Below are 22,516 nucleotides of genomic sequence, written 5' to 3' on the forward strand. Positions count from 1 at the left end.
TTTCTTTTCTTTTATTTTTTATTTTTTTTTTTTTAATTTTAATGTTAGGTGCTTAATTCTTCAGAGGGAAGAAGAGACATGCAATCATAATCTTCCTACTTAATAGAAACCTTGAATGGTGCCTTTTAAAAGTAAGGCAGTCTTACTTTGCAATAGAAATTGATTGTAGTAATTCAAGGTGAATTGCAATTGAGTCCCAAATACTTAGCTGACACAAACAACTCAAATAGAGTAAGGCAAGGAAAATATAGCATTCTGAAAGGTAATCTGTTTGGTTTGAAGATTGAAGTTTCCAAGGCAATCTGTGCCTATAAAGACAGAACCAAATCTCCTGTCACCATCACACCTCTGGTATGTGGAGGTGTTCACGTACTAAAATCTTCCCAAATCTAACATCACAAAAGCCAATTATCAAAACTTAATTGTATGTCGTAGTAATGGTTCACATGGGTGTCTGGGCTTGGCAAGAACAAGAATCAGGTCTTTCAAAAAATTATTTGAGAACCTTGGTGCCTATCCAAAACTGGTGTTGAGCATGTCTCTTCTTGCCTGCTTGTCCTCTTTCTCACCTCAGTATATTTATGACCGGTGGAAAGTTGATAAATCTAAAGAATATTTAAAAGGATGAAGGAAAGTAAAAGGAGAAAAGCCAGCTTCCTATTCTTAGAGTTATTTTTTTGTCATTGTATAATAATCTACCTTTTGCAAAAATTAATGTAAAGTCTTATAAAGTAAATATTTGATATAAATAAATAAGTCCATATATATTACTTTTGCGGTGACTCTGATTTCCTACTTTATGCCCAATCAGCTTCATACTGTAGTGCTAACTGTAGTTAGAAAACTGCAGGAAGGTTTAAGGCCTCTGCGAGCCCTCAGGCACGTACTTGTAGCAGCTCCACCTCAAATCATATCAAATACAAAGATGCATCCAAGTTAAATTGGATTATTTTTCTATAAAGTTTTTTTAATGATTTTCATTTTGACTTGAAATTACTAAGGATATTTTGGTTTTCTGTTATAATTTAGAACCACTGTTTTAAGGCCTTGGAATTTTAGACAATTGAAAAACCTGTAGGTCCTGCGCCCTGACTTTCCGGTGCCCAAAGGAAACTCATGGCCCACCCTGTCCTTCTGTTTTCATTTTACCTATCTCCAATAGAAAATCCAAAACCATTTGGGAATAAGTGCTGAAAACTGATGGCACTTCAAAACGTGGCAGGGTGTGTGTGCATGCACACGTGTGTGAATGTACTCACACATGCACCACATGTATGAATTTCCTTTTGGACACAGTTGTTTGTCTACATGCAGTTACTATAGAAACCCAAAATAATTCAGGAAGTACAAAGGGTACTTACCCAACAGGTGCAGGAAGACTTAATCAGAGTTTCCACTCTGTTACCAGCCTTTCTAGTTACCTGACATTTTCCTCACCGAGGTAAGGAAAACAGACCGTCCGTTGTCTCTCACAGTCACAAACTCTGTGTTTTGTTTCTCAGCTTTGAAGGACAGCAGGTTTCAGTTGCTGAATTTTTCTAGCAGTGAACTCAAAGTGTCGTTGACAAATGTCTCAATTTCTGATGAAGGGAGATATTTTTGCCAGCTCTACACTGATCCTCCACAGGAAAGTTACACCACAATCACAGTGCTGGGTAAGAAATGCACGGGGGCTTGTCCTGGGGAACAGAGTGGGATGCTTACTCTCAGATGGCTGCCAGCAGCAAGGGAAAGGTTAATGGTAAATTTTACTGTTCGAACTGTTTTAGAAAGAATCACCACCCATCTTGCTAAATTTTTTAAATGGCTTATTTTACCAAACACTCTAAGGGATGGCAATCAGCAGTCTTTATAGATTCCACCTGCTCTTGGGTTTCAAGTCTCAAGCTTCAGAAGCAAAGATCAAGAGAATTTAGAACCCTCAAATGAATCACTCACCATGTGAAATGTCATTGCTTCTAAGCACTAGAATTTTTTTTCCTTCTGTCAGGAAAGGAGGAGACGGGCTACCACAACTGTACCCCGTGGCAGAGCTGTTATGAAATTCACTTAATGATTTTCCTCCTGAGTTACATCTCGTTTAATATTGTTGATCTCCTTTTCTTTCACTTTACTTATTGCCTTGTTTATTGCTTATACTCTAGATTATGCTGTACAAATCATATCCCATGAACACATACTTTGCCACAAATTACAACGATTGGACATAAAAGACTTAAGAGCTTCTAGGGAGAGAAGGCTGATAATAAACAAGGACTGTTGATAGGCTGCTGGGGACACCTCTAGTGAGCTGAGTGTCTTCATTTATGATAGCCAGATTGTAACTTTCAGCAAAATCTCAGTAGTCATATATCCATGTGTGTATTTCGAGATAGCAGATATCTTTCTGTGGAAGGTGGTCTGAATTAGACCCCTTTTAGACAAACTTATACTCCAGCGTATAACACCAGCTGACTGGGATTGTTGAAATGGAGTTTTCAAGGACATACACTATAGCGTGAGGCAAGATCTCTGATTTACACCTTCAGGAAGATGATGAATCAAAGTCTATTTGAGACAGCAGACTGCAGCTTTTCTGTGTAATGATATGAAGATTAAAGAGGAAAGATAAATATGAAGGACGATTTTCTTGGTATGTGTGGACATATATGTATTTATGGATATACACATTGAGCTACTGCCTCATTACTTTATTTAAACACAGCTGTCAAAGGGAAAATGTTTTTTTAATTCATTAAATGAAAACATGTCCCTTATGCTTACATATATGTTCTTGAGAAGAAGAATACTGATTTTAGAGAGTCATGTTTCAAATCTGGCCATACAGTTTCTAATGCGGTCTGTGTTTCATGATGGACAGCTTTCGGGTACGCCTATCTGTCTCCAATTTTGACTTTAATCCACATTAGACCAGTAGAAATAGTAAATGTGAAGGTTTTGCTGGGATGACTATTTTGGTATTTTGCAAATGTACCAAAATCATAAGCATGCATTTGTAGTTTTCTGCCTGTCTACGTGTATAGAAGTATTTGCAAACACTGTTTGCTTGTTGGAGTAAGTCATTAGTTGCATAGACTTCAACTTGACCGTCCACCCACTGGACCCATTGTTTTTGGCTTTTCCACAAAAGTGAAAGCAATAAAATGGAATTTACTTGTGGCATTTAAAATTTTCAGAATGTTGCACTACATATACCGTTAAGTATGAATATCTTTTTTTCAAAGAAAGAAATGATAATCAGGTTAATCATCTTGCCCAGTTACAAAGCACAATGAGAATCAAGAATCGCAGACATTGAAACAGAACTCAGTATTGTCTCATAACCTTTGTGTCTTCCAGCCTAGGCTATTTTCAATAAAATCTTGAAAGCTGCCGTTTCAAGATTTTTTCCCTAAAGGTGTATATATTTTGTTTTCAGGACTATATCTGGCCATTGGCAAACAGTTACTGCCTGTCAGTGTCCAGTATCTGGTACATTTGTTCTCAGACCCACCGGATTGGGACAGTTTGACTGGATTCACCCAGTGCTAGGAGTCGGTATGCCAGGCATTATTATACCTGTAATCCTATTGGAGTTCTGATTATTCTAGAAGTAATACGTTCATATTGCATAGAAACATTGACTTAAATATACTTGAACGTAATACTAGTAGGTGCTGTTTTTGCAGATATTATGCATTCATTTTAATATTCTTTCTATTAAATTTATAATTTCTTGATAGACTAAAATTGTTGTCATCAGTGTTTGAGTCTTTCATATTCCAAAATCTGACAGTTTCCACTGATACTCATATATTCAAACCTTTCTCTTAAGGTTTAGAATTTTTAGATACTATAATGAATGAAGACTGATATATTAGCATCTTCGTTTCTATCTACGGTTCTCTGAAAAGGAATCTATATGTACCTACACAGCTGTCTGCCTTCTTGATAGGTTGAAGATGCTAATTTTAGTGCATGTCTATTAGTTGTTTGAAACATTCAGCAAAAATTTCAGCGTAATTATAAGATATAGAAATGGATATTTGTTAGTTATTATTATGTTTATTATCTTACCCATGTAAAAAGTGAAAACTCTCCTATGATATTTTACATGCATTTGGGTGCCTGTTAGGATATTTATTCCCACCTTCCACTTGTGATGAATTTGTTTCTTTCTCCAGATCATAGTATAGAACTCTCTTTATACCGCTATTCATCAGAGGAGATGAACAAGAGAGAGAATACATTGCTTTAAGATTAATATAGTTACCGATAATAGTAGCTAATATTATTACAGTCCTGTCCTTCTAAGATTAGTGTTCACTCTTAAAATTCCAGGAACGGGAGAAACTAATTATTTTAAAGGGTCTTAGAGTAAGATTTCACATACTGATCAGCTTTAAGACTCCTCTTTTGTTGTAATTAAGGTGACTCATCTTGATATTGCTGATTTTTTTTTAAATATTGTAGGCGTAATGTTTATAATTAGCACTCTTATAGATTTGAAGTTAGCTAAGAGGAAACTTGACATTTCTTTGCTATTTTCTAGTATTTCCTTCTATGTGATTTTCATTCAGGTTTTCATCTATATGCACTTCCTTAGCTATATCTAGTTATTTTCATTAATGGCTGCAGGCAGTTTTTACTAAATGTGTCTGTTTAGTGGACCATGTATAAGTGTATTCTCTGGTTAGTAGCAGTTTTAATTCATTTTTTAATAAATGGTTCTTTATACTTTACTACCTCTTTTGTAGAAAACATTATAAAGTTAAAGAGAAGATAGAGTAGAATTAGTAGACCAAAATAAACTAAGATTTTCTTGTCACACCTCCTTTCTTCAGAAAGGAAGAATCACCTCATTTATATTTTTTAAAACATTTTTGCTCTTTAAAATAAAAAAAGAGAGAAGTCAACTTTATAACTGATATCAATAAACCATTAGGACTCATATTATCAAATTTTATTTTATATTTGTAAACCAAATAACTCCTATTATCCTTCATTATTTCTTCTAATCTTAGCAAAGATCAGAATACTGGTCACAATTTTGACAAAAAATATCTATGGACTTGGAAAAAATCATTCTACTACTTCTTAAGATGTTTTCTTCTCAACAATAAACAAGTCCCTTATTTTTCTACTTTGGTCGTAATTTCCAACAATTCTGAAGTTTTCCACATGTTTACCTTAGCCATAAAGTTAAAGATGGCCCCAGATCTTTAGGAAGATAACTGTAGGAGCTAGCACTGTTGCAGGAATCACTCTGAAGGGTTAGGGAACTTTAGAGTACAGTTGACCCTTGAACAACATGGGGGTTAGAGGCACCAACCCTCCATGCACTCCCCCAAAACTTAACTACTAATATAGTCTACTGTTGACAGGAAGCCTCACCAATAACACACTTGATTAACACATTTTATATGTTATATGTATTGTATACTGCATTCTTACAATAAAGTAAGCTAGAAGAAAGAAAACATTATTAAGAAAATCATAAGGAAGAAAATATACATTTACAGTATTTATTGAAAAAAAATGGCATGTAAGTAAATCTGCACAGTTCAAATCTGTAATGTTCATGAGTCAACTGTGTATCTTTTGCAAAAGAAGTGGAATTAACATGGATAAAACCAAACAATAGGTAATCCAGATAAGAACCTATCTGCTGCCAGTCACATTGTCAGCCTCTGGAGTCTAACAGGCATTTGTAAATTTTCCTCTGGATTTATTTCTACCCACCCCTTTCCATTTCCTTACTTCGAACCAGCAGACATTATTGACAATGTGAAAAGAACATGCCATCATCTTTATGACCATCTCCATCTTATAAAGAGAATAAATACTTCCTCCACTATGAAACACTGCTGAAGATGAATAGCTAGTGGAGGTAATAAAGAAAGCTAAGATATCTTCAAGTTCAACATGAAAAAGGAGAGAATGAAGAAAAAGTACTCAGGAATACACAGAAAGCAAGTGTCTGACAAAGACTATGAGACTAAATGCCATTGAGACTTGACAGACATACATGCTGGAACCTTTTAACAGATCTTGGTTCTCTTCCCATCAAAAAGATTCCCAAAGTGACTTTCAAGGAGTCTTTCCCAGATTTATGTATGCAAACTGGAATCCGATCTGTCCTGTTCAGTAGTATTATCCAGGAAAGTGAGTTTTGTATATTTCAGTAGCTTTAGCTATTTGCTCTTTGTCATATCTTAAGGGAGCCCCCCTTCCTTGTAGCCCACACTCAATTTGAGTTTCCTTAAATTGAGTAGTATCCCATCAGTTACACTCCTCAATTACATTTCCCATTGGGAATCATCGCATGTGTCAACATCAGAAATTATTTTCATCACTTTATTTTTATTTTTGCCTGGACCTTGAAAGGAATTATTATTGTTTGACTTTCATTCTTATATTCATGGGGAAGACAGTCCAAGAAGTTTTTACTCCTTGGTTGTTCCTTTTTATCACCTCTTACTCTGTTCTTCACAGCTCACCAAGGTCTTCTTACTTTCTTTAGGCTTGAACAGTCTTTCCCTCTGACATGTGCTTAAACAATAGCATTTTTTTTCAATGTTTCTATTATACTGCACTCAGAATTCAGTAGTACTTGTTGATCCTAAACATCTAATCTCTCTGTGTATTTCCTCCTAATTACATGTTGATGAAAATCTATAACCTATCTGATTGTCATCTAGCAAGGATAAACTACATTAAGGAAATAGCTAGCTGAAGTTGTCTCATTTACTTTTGTCACTGCCTTTCTGTGTCTCCTAAAATGCTGGCAGATGTGCAACTCCAAATTGGATATTAGAGTATCTCTCTTTACGCTTATTTTTCCTTAAAATGTAACTAGGGTAGTTCTTTCCTATGTTTAACTACTCATTTGGGCCATATCACTTTAGCAACACATCCAATTGAGCAAATGTGTTATTTTCCTCTTTCACGGGGATCAAAGAGGCCTGCTTTTGCTCTAATAGTTATACCCCTTACCACCATATACTCTTGCTGAGAAACATATGCAACAAATCATTTTACTTTTACTTTTCCATCATTCTCTGTATGGATTTTCACCTGCTTTAATTCAGTGTAAAAGTCTTCCTATGGACAGAATTTTCACATTGGACTAGAACAGTTGGAAATCCCAAATACGTGCTTTAATCCCATAATTTATTGAAGCAGTATCAGAGATTTATTATTCAACTTGATCATCAGGATGGCATGTTTATACATATTTAATTTCTTGTTTCTCTTCTGAGTTGAGAAACTTATTAATCATAAGTCTCAGAACTGTCTTTGCTTATTCATGGTGGTCAGGGCACATATACTTAGATTCACTCTGCTGAATTCAATATTCTTACTGATTTTTATTTCAAGAAGCTCAGTCTTGATGTCAGGTTGCACCTTATATGAAGTTTCACGGTCAACTCAGTTTCATAAAAGATAGCATGCTTTCTTCATCACCATCATCGTATATACTCTTGATTTGATATCCAGTATTTTAGCCCCAAAATATTTTATTCTATTTTATTACATATATGTTTAATATGCTCAGAGAAGAGTAGTTTTAGTTCTGATGCATAAATCTACTTTTATGTACTTACTAGTCTTTTTTACCTTTGATATCCAAAATCTGGAGCCTTAGATTTCGGAATATGGAAAGTTACTGCAAAGTAACTGGCATTTCCTATATTACTGCATCTTCATAGCCAAAGTATTTTATTACTACACCATCCATTGAAGGTAATGATTGTATTTTGGATCTCTATGAATAATTTTAGTTGAATGGAACTGGTTCTGAGGCACAACTTTTCTGTGTGTGTTTATGGTGAGTGATTCTTTTAAGGGACTCCAAGTTTTTTATCTTTGCTGGTTGACTTTGGAATCTTTCATATGAAGATTGAATTCTAAGGGTTGAGTTTAAGGAGAAATATTTCTTTCAGAGACTTCCAGGTAAGGATGATAAATACAATAGCGTGCACTCTTTTATATTTCCTTTCTGGTCAATTTTGTACCAACTGATTTTTAACTAATCTAATATCTAGATTGATATAACTTGGTCACTTATAACTTAGGAGTGGGGGACTGGTCATTTTATAAGATACCTTTCAGACCAAAATTCCTAACTGAGTGGTTTTGCATAATTCACTTTATTTGATAATGACTTTGTATTTCTTCTTTTCTCCCTTCGGTGACAGTTTGTTTATTTTAAATTCCCATCAGGAATGTCCATTATTTGTCTCCTGTTTTGATAGCAGTGGTACTAGGTTCTAGTAAATAGAAGAACATATCCAGAAATAGATTCTGTGTTTAAAAAGCATTACATGTTTAATTTGTAGTCCCACCACGTAATCTGATGATCGATATCCAGAAAGACACTGCAGTGGAAGGCGAGGAGATTGAAGTCAACTGCACTGCCATGGCCAGCAAACCAGCTACAACTATTCGATGGTTCAAAGGGAACAAGGAGCTAAAAGGTAAAGTACACCTTGCCCTGTACTGAAGTAGTTAGTCCGCACTCGATTCCAGCAGAAGTGTGCCTTGGCGGAAAAGAAAGACAAATGTAACACATACCCCCAAGACAAAAATATTCATTTAGATATAGTTTATCATCAGTTACTAATGTGTCTGAAGCCAAAGCATAACAACTTTTTGATCTAATTCATTTCTTCATTCTGTGCTTTGAGGGTTTATGGTGATACCTGTTGCTGGATTTCTACTCTTTAGACCAGGAATAACTGCCTTTATAGATGTCTCCCCAAGCTCAGGCTATCTACATTGTACCTTCACTTCTCATTGCTTTTACCCTGTGACTCAGGGTGGGTCAGAACTCAAAATTTTCATGTTACACATTTTTTAAATTATATCACAGTCTTAACCATGGTGAATTCCAAGTCATTCTAACATCTGTTGCACTATCAGCAATTGTGACAATGTGCTTTCCTACGACAGTACCGTGCAAAGCAGACTAAGAATTTTATCTTAATTGTGAATCTGTAGATACCACCTTTCTTGTGAAACCTGTAATTCAGTTGCCCACTTCACAAGCTCGTTCTTTTGGAAAGTATGATTTTGTGATGGCAGCATAGGCAACTCCTGTAAACTTACTCCCATCGTCTCTCCATCAGTGCTAGGGCATTTGAGGTTTTCATTCCTAGATCCTCAACTATCTGCTACTTTTGCCATTGCATGGGCTAAAGGATGTAGCCTATCCCCTATTTGATCCTTTTTGTCAGTTATCCTAAGTCCTCATGTGTGTCAGCGTTCCGATTCTTTCCTTTTCAAAAGATGTCCTTGCAAGTAGTACCCAGCACAAAGGACTCAGGCTGAACTTCTCTGGTCATTTGACAGATATGCTAGCTCTGTGCCTGAATTTTGTCTAAAGTGGGTATATTAATATTATGTACATTATGTGATTCTTATGAAGATGAAATGAATGACTGTTTGTAAAGCATTTGGCTATATCTAGGCCAAGGTGAGTTTTCTGTATGTGCTTGTTAAATAAATAAAGAGTTCCAGGAAGAAAAGAATAAATCTTTTTAGAAAGGGGATATAAAAAAAAAAAATCTATATCTAAAAACGTGTAAATCTATATACAACAGCTTAAGTTTCAAAAAGCTTACTCTTTTTTAATCTCCTATTTCCTAGGTATGGTTTTGGAAGGAAGGAGTTTCTCATTTCCTCTCTGGTTTTCTAAGTGAATTGAGCCATTAAATGTGTACCGATAAGTACAAAACATTAAAAGAAAGTTAATGGTGCGTCGTGTCCCAGGAAATGCTGAGTTCAGGAAAGGGGCTGCCTTGGCCTATTCATCCTAGCCGGAAGCCTCCTCCCTCCTTTTCTGGGTGTTCTTGGATGTGTCTCCCATCTGGCCTGAAGCCTATAGCTTACTTTGCTCTACCCACTGCCATTGCTTTTTTTTTGTGGTCTTCCAAAAATCTCAGAGTTTAAACATTTCAATTACAATTTCAATTATGTAAATCCACTTTGTTACTTTCCCTCTTAATTATTGCTGATGGGGGTGGGTGAAGGGGGTTGTTTACATCTCTACTCCTGATTGAATTACTTAGGGGATTTGGATGATGTCCTGGAATTTTTAAACTGAATGACAGCCTAGTAGACGTTTCAAGTACAGATGGTTGTAGGGGTGAAAAGCATTTCTCTTTTCCTCCTCCTGAATGCCTTGAGCAGTCAGATGTCAAAATGGTTCAACTTTCAGCTGCCTTTTGTGGGAAATTTTAAGATAGAAGAAACATATTTAAATAAAAATGGTATATATTATGTGGGGTTGAAGTATATCTTAAATACTATCCTGCAAGATTGAAAAGTAGGAAATCATCATTTTCTCAGTCATCTCTCTACAGATTACCTATCCCAAGTGACTCCCATCATCTTTGTTAAAATAGTAACGTGAAAAGCAGAGTGATAAACATTTACTCAACTTTGGTTTCTTGATATATTTCGTGTCCCCCAGGCAAATCGGAGGTGGAGGAATGGTCAGACATGTACACTGTGACCAGTCAGCTGATGCTGAAGGTGCACAAGGAGGATGATGGGGTCCCAGTGATCTGTCAGGTGGAGCACCCTGCTGTCACCGGAAACTTGCAGACCCAGCGATATCTAGAAGTACAGTGTGAGTACCTGTCTTAGGCCATTCAGCTGTTCTAACAAAATACCACAGATTAAGTAGCTTATAAACAACAGAAAAGGATTTCTCACAGTTCTGGAGGCTTGAAAGTCCAAGGTCAAGGCACCAGCATTGTCATGTTCTAGTGAAAGCTCTCTTCCTGGTACATATCTTTTTGCTGTGTCCTTATATGGTGGGAAGAGCTAGAGATCTCTTCAGAACCTCCTTTATAAGGTCACCAATCCCATTCATGAGAGCTCTACCCTCATGACCTAAGCACCTCCCAAAGGCCCACCTTCTAATTCAGATTTCAACATAGGAATGTGGGGGGAGAGACACACATTCAAACCAAAGCAGTACCCGAATATTTTATTCTGAGGACATAGAGTAGTAATTGCTTAAAAACACTTCAGAAGCCATTTATTGAATACATATGTTTTTATATGAAATACAGTTTTTATCTTGTTGTCTTCGTAGAGAAATAAGCAAAGGATTATTTTACTGAAACACTGCCATATTACAAAGTGCCAATGAGGATTTGAAAATACTAGATTCAACCTAAATATAAAACTTTAAAATGATTCCAATCTGCTCTAGCATATGACTTAATTAATTTTATGAATATTGACTGTAATCATTTCTATGTCAACCTTAAAATCTAGGGCAATCTCCCCCCACTTTGTTAACCCTACTGCAAATACTGATTTTTTATAGAAAAGATTTCATTCCCATTCCACATCAGCATTTTGTTTTAAATTGCACATTCTCTTCCATTGTAGTTTAAATTATGGCAATGAGTTTAAAAGTGGAACTATTTGGGATCAGTGCCACAGTCTTGATGGCTTCATCAATAAAAGCTGGTGAGTGAGGTTATCTCCTCACTGTGCCCTATGGACTAAAAAATGTTCTCATCTCTAGGCTCTCCTACTTGTCAAAAAAAAAAAAAATTTGCTGTTTTCTGCACAAAACCATCCTTGCACCAAGGTTGTGGCTGAGCAGCCACTTCTCACTTTTTATCAAAAGGCTTGTGTAATATGACCACTGAAAAATTCCAGAGGACATTTGAATATGCTTGATGAAAATGTTACAAGAGTTTGGTTGGATGGCAACGGTTGCATATCTGTTAAAGGAAAAGAATTACCCTCTATGAAATCTGTTATTTCCTAGGGCTGCCATAACAGATTACCACAAACTCGGTGGCTTAAAACAACCCAATTCTCACAGTTCTGGGGTACAGAAGTCTAAAATCAAGGTGATGGCAGAGCCAATTTCTCTCTAAAGGCTCTAGGAGAGATCCTGGTGGCTCCAGGCATTTCTTGGTTTATGGCCATGTCATTCCAATCTCTGTCTCCATCTTAACATGGCCCTCTCCTTTTCTCTCAGTGTCTCTTATAAAGACTCTTGTCATTGAGTTTAGGGCCCACCCAGATAATCCGGAATGTTCTTATTTCAAGATCTTTGACTTATTTACATCTGTCAAGACCCCTCTTTTGAATAAGGCCACAATCACAGGTTCTAGGGGATAGAAAGTGAGCATATCTTTTGGGGACCACCATGAAATCTACTAAAGTCTTTATCATGTGTTTAAATTGAGCAAAACAGGATAGGGAAAGTTATAAAAAGTTACTTCTGAGAGACCATCATCCCATTCCAACCTTTTCCTACTCTTTGAGCTTGGCTCAATTTAACATTACATAATGCAGGTTTTTCTTTTTAATCCATTTCATCTACTTCATTATGTAGCTTCATTATGGGTATCATGCTTATAATTTTCACATCACTAAAATTATTGTGGTGTAATGTCCCTATAATGGGAAAACATAAATGATCAGATATTATCTAAATTGGCAGATAGTAGATTTCTTTTGACTTTGTTAATATGTAATTCATTTAAGCAAACTTAATATCCATTAACTTCCCTTGTAGGGGCCCATTAACTTTAATAATACATTAGCTCTTTTGTGAGACCTGAGTAGATATTCACCCAGTTCTTACCCCTAAACTCTTTTAGTAGCTTCCCAGAGTATCTTCTAAAATAGAATATAGCCCCACCCACCTACAAAATTACACTCACTTCCAAATGCAAAATATTTCATGTACTACACCTCCTACCCCTTGGAAGACTTGATAATGAACTTTAGAAGCCTTCTCTTCCATATTCTGTATATTCAAGGGAGATTTGTCCCTCTAAGAAAAGGAATAAAGTACCAAATCTGAATCTATTTTACTTCAATCTTACAAAGTACTGCTAGCTCTTAACTGCAGGAAAATGACTCTATAATTTCTTCCAAAAATGAAGACACATCTGTTGATCATTTTTAACTCTAACATGGCATCTTTTTATGGGAGACTCTGTTCTTTTATCCAACATAAGCCATACAAACATTATATCCTTGATACTCCCAGTTTTTAGAATGTATGTAAGGAAAAAAGTCTTTTTGCATAAAAGAAGGTTAAGAAACACAAAGCATTATATTAATCCGAATGAAATTCAGAATCTGGTTTAGCATCTTAAGACTCTGTGCTCAAGAAAGTCACCTGACGGTTCACTGCCCTCCAGTCCTGGAGCACTACTGAGAACTTTGCAGTCAGCCAGGAATTCCTTAAGTACCTTCTTCAAACACAATTGGAATTCTCTACATCATTACCTATCAGCTTTATTCTTCTTGAACACCAGCAGCTAAGCAATAAAAAAAGCCTCATGCTTCAGAAGCCTAAGGCACTCGGTCACTGGGTGCCAAAACTTTATCAGTCATTGGCCAGTGGTTCAACTTCATTCTGCCACTAGGAGTCCTCTCTCAGCAGATAAGCTGCACCACTTCTTCATGGTCGTGAGGAAAGAAGAGACACTTTGATGCGTGGGATTCAGTAGCCAATCTCTGTGGATGTTGAATTATTTTGGATACCCTGTGAGGAGTAACATTAGACCCTTATTTATTAATTGGCTCAGATCCTTGGAGTCAGCAGTTCTTAGCCTTTTGGGGATCATTGACCCCTTTAAAAATCCTTTAATAGCTATAGACCTGGAAAAGCCTAACAAAATCACATTATCACCACATTTTGCTTATAATTTAAGAAGTCTGTTGATCCTACTAAGTTTTCCTAACTTCAGTTATTTGAGGGGCACTTTCAGAAGTTTTACCATATTTGCGGGTTATCTCTGTTCTTATTTAGAATTTATCTTTAAATTACTTTATACTTTAGCCTACCCGAGACCTATGTAAAAATACCTTTAAAAATAAGAGTTTTATTTACTATATATATTATATATAATGAACATTAAAATAAATGCACAACTTATTTTTAAAGGTATTATTTTTGCCACCTCAAAAAGATTTCTTATCAGTGATAAATATTAACTTATCACCAGGAAATACTGATCTCATGGACCTTAGATTAAGAATTGCTCTTCTCTAGGCGAATAATATCACCTTGGGGACCAATCTAATATGATAAGATTAGTATTAAGTACATTCACTTGGTTCAGCCTGGCCCGTTTTGTCACATGAAGGCTTATGGAGACCTCTCTCTGCCTCATCTAGGAAGAATAGATGTTAACCAGAATACGAACAGGATTCAATAACACAAAATAGAGTTGAATTCTATGTAAATTATGTCTTCTTAAAAAAATACTATTTTTAAAAAGGAAATTAAATCATGAAAACCTATGCTGTATGCTATTAAATATCTTACTCTAAACTTAACAAGAAAAGAAGGAGGGATAAAATGGATGCAGTGCTATTATATTGCATAGATGACAAGGCTTGAGCTACAACTTGGAATTGCTTTTGTCTTGTGGATTTAAGTCCTAATTAATTGAACACAGAATTTCGCAGTGTTTGTTTGTTAGGACCCTTATTTCTGTGTACCAAGAGAAATTGTTGTGTCCAATTATGTGAAAAATCAGCCAGATGTGTATGCTGTCATACTTTTAATAATCCTTAAGTTTTTGATGAGTACAGATATTAATTGTGTAGTATGTGTTGACGTGATTAACATCAATGTAATTTATCATCTGGAGATTTCTGAACATAAATAAATGAGTTGTTTTGTTAGTAAGGTGTTGACCCCTTCAGAATTAGTGAATTAAAGTTCTCCCTCCCCCCATTTTTATTATAAATATGAAAGGCACTACAATCAGCCAAGTGTTCAGTTATTTGATTTTCTGGGGCATTAGCTGCTCTTGTTTGTGACATTTCCCTGTTGGGTGCTCGTTTGCAAGCTCATTAATAAGGTTTTCTCACAGGAACGTTGCTGGGAATGACGAACATACAGTAGGGCTCTTGGTTTTCTAGCTTTCATTCTCAGGCTCGGCAAAGATACAGCAGCAGCACACAGTTAAATGTTTAAAACGAAAAATAATTATGCTTGCAAACTCGAATTCAAAGCTCTCTTGCCTTAGCTGTTAGGCAGAGAACAGTTTTGCTTTGGAATCTTCTGAGCGATATGACCCTCAATTCTTTCTGTGCATTTTTTACTTTCGAACGTCTGGGCATGTAGTGTTTCTTGAATTTACAACATGGTTGATTAGAGCAGAGTGTGATGCGATTGTAGTCCAGTTAGTAGAGCTTCAGATCTGATGGAATGTACTCTTGTCAAATAAAAGCCTGTTTAAACGAGAACAGTTCACTGTGCATTGAAAGAAAACTGTCTAAATAGCATCAAGGTGGCAACACATAGCGACATAAGCTTGGAATTCAAAGAAAAGCTGTGACCCTCAGTGTGGAATTCAGATTGCTGTACAAAGCGAGGAGAGCCTTACTCTGGACTGAGGTGAATCTGAAGCTCTCGAATTACTGCTGTGTGGCTCTTGCTTTCCCCCATCGTAGCCGTGCTTTTAAAATGTTTTTTGCAGAACTCCTGATTTTTCAAGGGGTGTGTGTGTGTGTGTGTGTGTGTGTGTGTGTGTGTGTGTGTCTGTGTAAAAAAAAGAAAAAAAATTGAGAGAAGTTTTCAAAGGGAGCATGAAAAATAAAGATTCTAGAAATGGGTGTTTGAATGCCTTCCCTGCTCTGATTATTATCTGACAGTTAATCATGTACGTGGGCATCATTTTCAAAATGAGTTTTATTGACTCGATGTAGTCAGGTATTTTGTAAATCCATATTCCTGTTCATCCAAGGTCCAGAGAAGGCTAGAATTCTTCTTTCATTCCCTCAATTGGTGGAAAATTGGACATTGAGGAGATCATCAAAACCTGTTCTTTATCTGTGCCAAAATAAATGTTTCTCTGGTATCGATAGTGCCCTGCAGTGAAGGAGGGAGAAAAACCTGGAAATTGGAAAATCTTTCCCGTTTGGAGTGGAGGATAAGACGCAGTTTCCAAGAGCAGCTTCTATATCCCATCCACTCCCCCATTAATTCTTTTCTTAGGTTGTAGTCTTCAAAGCGTAATAGCTGGCCTTTTTCTCTCTGATCTCCAGTCTCTCTCTTTCTTTTTTTTAACAGAATATGCTCTTTCCCACACTCTCTTTCTTTTATTTTTTTAAAGCAACTAATTGCATTCCAGGGAAGTTATTTCAGTATTTATTATTCCTCCTGAGAAATAAGGCACGGAGACCCCCGATTCAAACTAATGTTTTAACCTGTCTTTTTTTTTTTTTTTGTGGTAACACAGTGATAGTCGTAGGTACAAGCTCCCGATATGATTAACTCTATAGGTTGTTAGTAATGCTTTCTGCAGAGCCAGAAGGAGCAGGAAGCTGAGTAACCAATATTCGAAATACAAAGAGTAAATGTTTGGCCAAATACATTGTGAGCAAGACTTGAATGACTCCTAAGGAAGAGAGCCTTTGCCTCCCAATGGCACACCGCGTAGAAAGAGGCCTCTTACTACTGCCTTCCTGTTTTTCATTGTCCAACCTGGTGTGCTTGTGAAAGTTGTGTCTCTGTGGTTGTGGACATTTAATACTTGCATAGTGAAACTAGTCTTCTAATGTGTACTCCTAACTTAATGGATTTTAACTCAAGGTCAAATTCTGATTCTGTGAAAGGTTAAGTGATTGTGAAGCTGGCATCTAAAAGTCTAAAGAGAATGGTCACACAACATCCTTTTATGATTTCCCTTAAGATGCCAACTTGAGATATACCAGAAATGCTAAATAAATGTGTAGTGAAATGGAAGTATGTAAATCAGAACACCTGAGCTGAACTTTACAATTTGGGAGCTGAATTGACCTTCCAAGAGAAAATACAATTATATTTTGTGATGAGGGCCATTAATGTAATTAAACAAGGAGGCCAGTAGACCGAGGCGGCTGTTCTAAGGCCTTGGTACTTTACGTGAGCAAACCAAAACCAAAGTCAATGCCCTCCACGAAAATGAAACTAACAGTCAACTGAATTTTCCCAGATGAGGTAACTGCTTAAGCTCTAAGCAACCAAATCATTTCATTTCTTCACTTCCGCATCTTTTTCATAAAAACCTTTCCCCTAGGAGCACTTTGAGTTTGCACTGCCCTATCATGCATGCTTGAATAAACTCTTGAAAATTGTGATGTGCCTAGTTTATAACAGGACTAAGATAGACTCATGGTCTGATTTTTTTTTTTAATCAGCAGAGGTAGTAGAAATCCATGCCCCAACATTTCTCTACTTTATCATTCATTCATTCATTTGGCAAATATATATTGAATGCCTACGTGCCAGACACTGGTACTGTTCTAGCCACCAGCGATACAAAAAAGCAAAACCTTTTCTTTTTACAGAGCTAACCTTATGCAAAGAATCTTTGTTAATATATAATAAATGTTTTTATTAGCCACAAATTTGGGACTGCTTTACAGATTTGAAATGTTGGGTTTCGTGCCGAAAAAATGTAATGTTATCCCACAGACCATCAGTGAGTAACAAAAACAGAGTCACAGGTTATGCTCCTTTGATCATATTATGGGAAAAAATGTCTTTTGTGTTTAAAATAGTAATTGCATTCGGGGCATATCTTCTAGGAGCACCACAATAGTATAATCATATGTCTTAGAGAGTTTAGTGGAAATTCATCCTGAGTTTATAGAACTAGCAGCTTCCTCCAGCCACAGGTGTCCACACCCCATGCTCTGCTGGAGCCGCCTGCAGCCACGGCCTGCTGCCAGCTATCGAGACAGGCACTGACCATAAAGAAGATGGAGCAGAGTTGCAGCCATGGGGTCATGGCCGTGCATTCACCCAACCTGGCCCTACTCTGCGCCCTGGCCGCTTGCCAGAGGACAGCTCTGAGAGGGCCATGGCTGCCCAGAAAATCTTGCTTTGAGTATTTTCTTGCTCAGAGTTCATTTCAAATTTTAAGGAGTTCTCCAAGACAGGGAAGAGCATTCTGTGAGTGCATACCCCATTTAAAAAACACTGGAAACATAACTTTATGCCTCAACATCACAAAACAAAATTTGATTCTGTTGGGTAAACAATAATTTCAATATCTATAAAACCACTTGCAAATTGTAACAAGAGAAAATTGCATTGTTCTGTGGTAATGTGGCACATGCTCTTTGATTCCACGTCAGTCCCACCAGATTTGACTCATCCTTCATAATAGCTCAGTCCTCCTCCAGAAGTGCAGTTGAAGTGCTCCGATTCGTACAACAGATGTAACAGCAGGAGGTCCTTCACCTTGCAAACAAACAAATGGCAGTAAAAATTATTCATGAATGTATTATGACAATAGAAAGGAAAACTTTTGCAAGGCATTCTCCTTAACTCCTCTGAGAGCGTAGTGTGACTCTGCGCTCTAACCAGTCCCAATCACCCTGCATTAACTAGACATCACCCTCCTTCAATACAGAGCTGTCCTCAACCCAACAATTTCAGCAGCCATTTGTAGAGGTTGAGTCTTGCTTTGAGCAGAAATAGCCCCTAATACTCACCAAATCTCAGGTTAATCTTTGCATTGTCGTACTTCTCCAAACAGCAGTAATCCTCCGTGATTGACAAAGACTCTTCAGTCAGTGCTTCCCCACCTGAATGCACAGGCACTGACTCAAACCCTCCCCTAGCCATGCTGATACGTCTGGACCCTTGAGTTCTTGGTACACTGCCCTTGAGTTCTCCCTGGTCGGCCGTTAAACACTTAGCACAGGCTCCACGGGCATCCAGTTCCACTCTAACTGGCATTTCAGAATATTGGACAAAATCTAAGTAAGGGACACGAAGAGCTTGAATTCCAAATACAATCGTAGGAGCATATTTACACTCAAGCCGTTGGGCCTGGTTGCAGTCAGCCTGTCAAAGAACATTTAACGCCCACAGACCTGACTTAGATTTCTCAAGAAGAGCGGGAATATCCAGAGCCCCAAGATAAAAGGTGTGCTAGGGTATCAGGGGGGCCTTTTCACTGGCCTCAGCTCCGCTCCTCTCTGGGACACGAGAAGGATGACATCCCAGGCAAAAGGAAACTGCAAAGTACCTTTTTTTCTTTCTTTTTTTTTTTTTTTTTTTAATAAAAAAAATTTCAGAGACCTGATAACATTACTGTTGTAATCTAGAGAAGAGACTGTGACTTTTCATTTACATAGGAAAGGGAAATACAGGTTACAGAGTCTTGAGTTTCGTCTTCTGTAAAGATCATAGAGTGTGGTGCAAGGTCAGACTGGCATGAAATCAATTGTAATCTGCCAGCAAGCCATTCTAACCTCTTTAAGAGTTTTCTTTTAATGTATATTTTTTCCCTTTATAGAGAAAGCAAAATACATTTCAAGAAAGTCTCATCAAATCAGAATGTCTTTCTAATATTAGTTTTTTAATTGGTTGCTACCGTAGTGTGACCTAAAGCCTCCTGGTGTTTAACCCTCTGTGCAACTTTGACTAATGAATGAATTTTGTCTGCTAAAGCAGTCTTGCTAAACGTCTTTTATAGGTGTTTTTTAAAAAAAAAAAATTACAGCGTATTATGAAAACCTCAGATTCCTCGACCTAATTGATTGGCTGTTGCTGATGCCATCTCTTTAACTGTAATGTTCTGTAAGTGCACAGACCCGACTATTTTTCTTATTTTTATATAGCAGTTCCATTTTATAATGACATTAAGCCATTCTGAGCACTACATTTCTGGACAGTTATTGCACTTGGGTAGAAAGTGTCATCTGGCTTTTAGCCTTGTGCCTTACAACACCAACTGAGGCGTAAAATGATCAGCCAGAAAATGTACTGGGCCTTACCTCATTACTTAAAAATAAATCTTGTAGTCTGGTTCTGTTTCAGAAAAGATTTGGTGGGTTATAACATTTGATTTATGAACATAATTAAAAAATAAATGATGAGCTCTGGGCTATTCAGTCAGCCATCAGGATTATTCAGTATTTTGACATACCTATATTGTAGTCAGGATCTTACTATGAAACATTAACATCCCTGTGTTTTAGAGGTGCCAGTGGAATCCCAGGGTTTCTAGTGTACCTGTTAAATAATATTTAAAAGTTCTTCTTTCAGGGCAAAGGACAGGGAATGGGATTTGTCTATAAGTTTCTTTCAACCAGGGAGGAATCAGGACACATGGACCTTCTGTTTGGTTTCTATCTGCCCCACAGTCAGATAATATGCCTAAATTCTACATGTGTCAACAGAAGAGGACATTTTTCTGTATAATATAAGCGAGATTAATGTTTACTTTCACCCAGCTATTAAGGTAACTGTGGCAGCTGTACTCCTAAGGAAATGGTAGATGTTTCTCCAGAAACCTAAAGAGTAAACTAGGAAAACCACTTATCAAAATCAAAGGTGCATTTTCTATAGCTTAGTATATGATTTTTTTTTTATTAACATAAGTTTCAGGTACAGGAAATCCTTAGCTTGTTCTTCCTAATTTGTATAATTGACAACTGGTAAACAGCCATTAATAACATAAAAAAGCATTTAACTAAAACAAACTCAGTGGTACCGAAAAGGCAGAGTGGATTAGATTTTCAACACTCTCTTTATTATTAATGGAAGTTGAGCATGTAAAACCTTTAGTGCACTGTGCTGAAAAATATACCATCTCTGTTTGCTCGTAAATTACACAGGGGGAAAAAAAACAAAAGGCCTTTTACATAGGCCAACAAGCATTCTGCTTCTCCTTAATTAATGGGCTGAAGTTAGCAATGCATAGAAAATGTAGCCCTTCCATGAATCAGAGATTAACCTATAAGCAAATGTTACATTTCAGCCCAAATTTGGGGCTTTAAATTTATCCTCACCAAGAATGGTTCATGGATAAGAATGACAGAGGTTCCCTAACCAGGAACTTTGTAAATGATGCTGTTTCTGAGTATGAACATATGGTCTCTTATTGTCTGTTGTTTTTGTTGTTTTTTTGGTTTGTTTTGGTTTTTGTTTTGTTTTTTTTTTGTATAATGTGTTTGTTTTTGATAAATTTAACCAACTATCTATGTGTGTGTATTATACCACTAAAAGTAATAGACCCACATTTGTCACCCAGTGGTTGTATTTAGCTTAAGATACAGTCTGTAGTTCTCAGAGGCGAGTGCCCAGGAGCTCTTGTTTCCACCCAGCAGTCAGTCCTCTTTCAAGGTCATCCTGTTCATCCTGTATTTTTGTCTGTCTTTAATGACTACCTTCCCAACCCAGTTATCAGTATCTGGAACCCTCTATGCCATTTTGCTCTTAAGCATTTCCTTTGCCATCAAGTCTAAGAATAGAACCCTGTTACTCAGAAGGGTCAGCTGGAGCTTCAGGCCTGTTAACTTATGTTCTCTGGCAAGGGACTTAGCTTCTTAGAAAGCATGACCAACTTACTGTGTGCAGTGCACACGGGTATACAAGAAGGCGTTCTCAAAAGGTTTTGAATGCCACGTGATTTTCAGAGACAGAAGAGAAAGATCCCTGATAGGAACAAAGACTACCAAGATGCATCTGGAAAGCAGCCATCCCTAGAGAGAACTCCCTTGTGCAACTTACTCAGCTGGGTCCAAGTGGAGATGAGTCGAGCCCTGCCATATCTCTGTTTTCTCCCTTATTCCGTAGGATGAATGCTAATGAACTAACCACTGCTTGTGAAAGGCTAAGGGGCTGTTGTTTAGGTGGTGTGATTGTCTGAGAAAGTAAAGTTATGGAAATTGTTTTGACCTTTCAGCCAACTGCTGTCTTGCCCTCTCACATTTATTACTCTTGGGTACATTTCCCAAAACATACATTTACAGAGCCACAGAATTAAATGAGAAAACTGACTTAGGGATTAATAGCTTGTTAGTTCAGAATAGGAAAAAAAATACCTCCCAGTTTCATCCAGGTTTTATTAGTAAATGTATTTGTGTGTGTATTTAATTCCAATCTCTTCCACTTCCCTCCCTACTTCCTACACCTCCCATCATTCATCTCTCATACCCATACCCCCCACAGACTCAGCTTTTAAGTATCTAGTAGAAGTAAGAATACCTCTATCATCTACCTAAGTGCTTCACTGCATTAGAAAGCTATCCTTGATTTTAATAATGGATTGCTATTGGTAAATGTGGTTTTGAATCAAAAACACTTCCCAACATATATTTTCTGGAGCTGTCTCATTAGGTTTCTCTCTACTTCACTCTCGGTACCAGTGTTCTCATCCCTAAAACGGGTTATTCGCCACCAATTACTGTTCCTACCATAGTAGGCCCTCAGTAGACTGTCAGTTTCCTTCTTATATGTTTACATTGAGAAGTCAAAGAGTTTAATTAGGGGCCACCAAAACCTCCCATTTCTTTATTTTTAGAGCCATTTGAATAGAATTCAGAAGTTTTGCCTTTCTCCTTTGAAAGCAAGAACATAGAAGAAGCAAATTTATTAATATGCAGTGTCACAACATATTGTCACATAGTAATATGTGATATATGATAAAATGTATCAATTCCAAGCACCACAAATATCTGTGCCTTCACCTCAGCATGAAGGCAAATGAGTTTCCTTTAGCTTGAGTGAGTTTGGAGATAAACTTCAATG

At 37.0% G+C, this 22,516-nt stretch overlaps 1 protein-coding gene across 2 annotated transcripts in view; it reads left to right on the forward strand.

Annotated features, from left to right (window-relative positions):
* Positions 1 to 22,516, forward strand: part of CADM1 (cell adhesion molecule 1) — a 320,221-nt gene that overhangs the window by 254,642 nt on the left and 43,063 nt on the right. For both annotated transcript variants that reach the window (XM_006912791.3, XM_015590134.2), the window contains exons 3-5: positions 1,503 to 1,655; positions 8,322 to 8,459; positions 10,457 to 10,615. In XM_006912791.3, coding sequence (XP_006912853.1) covers positions 1,503 to 1,655; positions 8,322 to 8,459; positions 10,457 to 10,615 — 450 coding nt within the window. The remainder of the gene's footprint in view (positions 1 to 1,502; positions 1,656 to 8,321; positions 8,460 to 10,456; positions 10,616 to 22,516) is intronic.

This window comes from Pteropus alecto, unplaced genomic scaffold, assembly GCF_000325575.1.
Source record: "Pteropus alecto unplaced genomic scaffold, ASM32557v1 scaffold224, whole genome shotgun sequence".
NCBI lineage: Eukaryota > Metazoa > Chordata > Mammalia > Chiroptera > Pteropodidae > Pteropus > Pteropus alecto.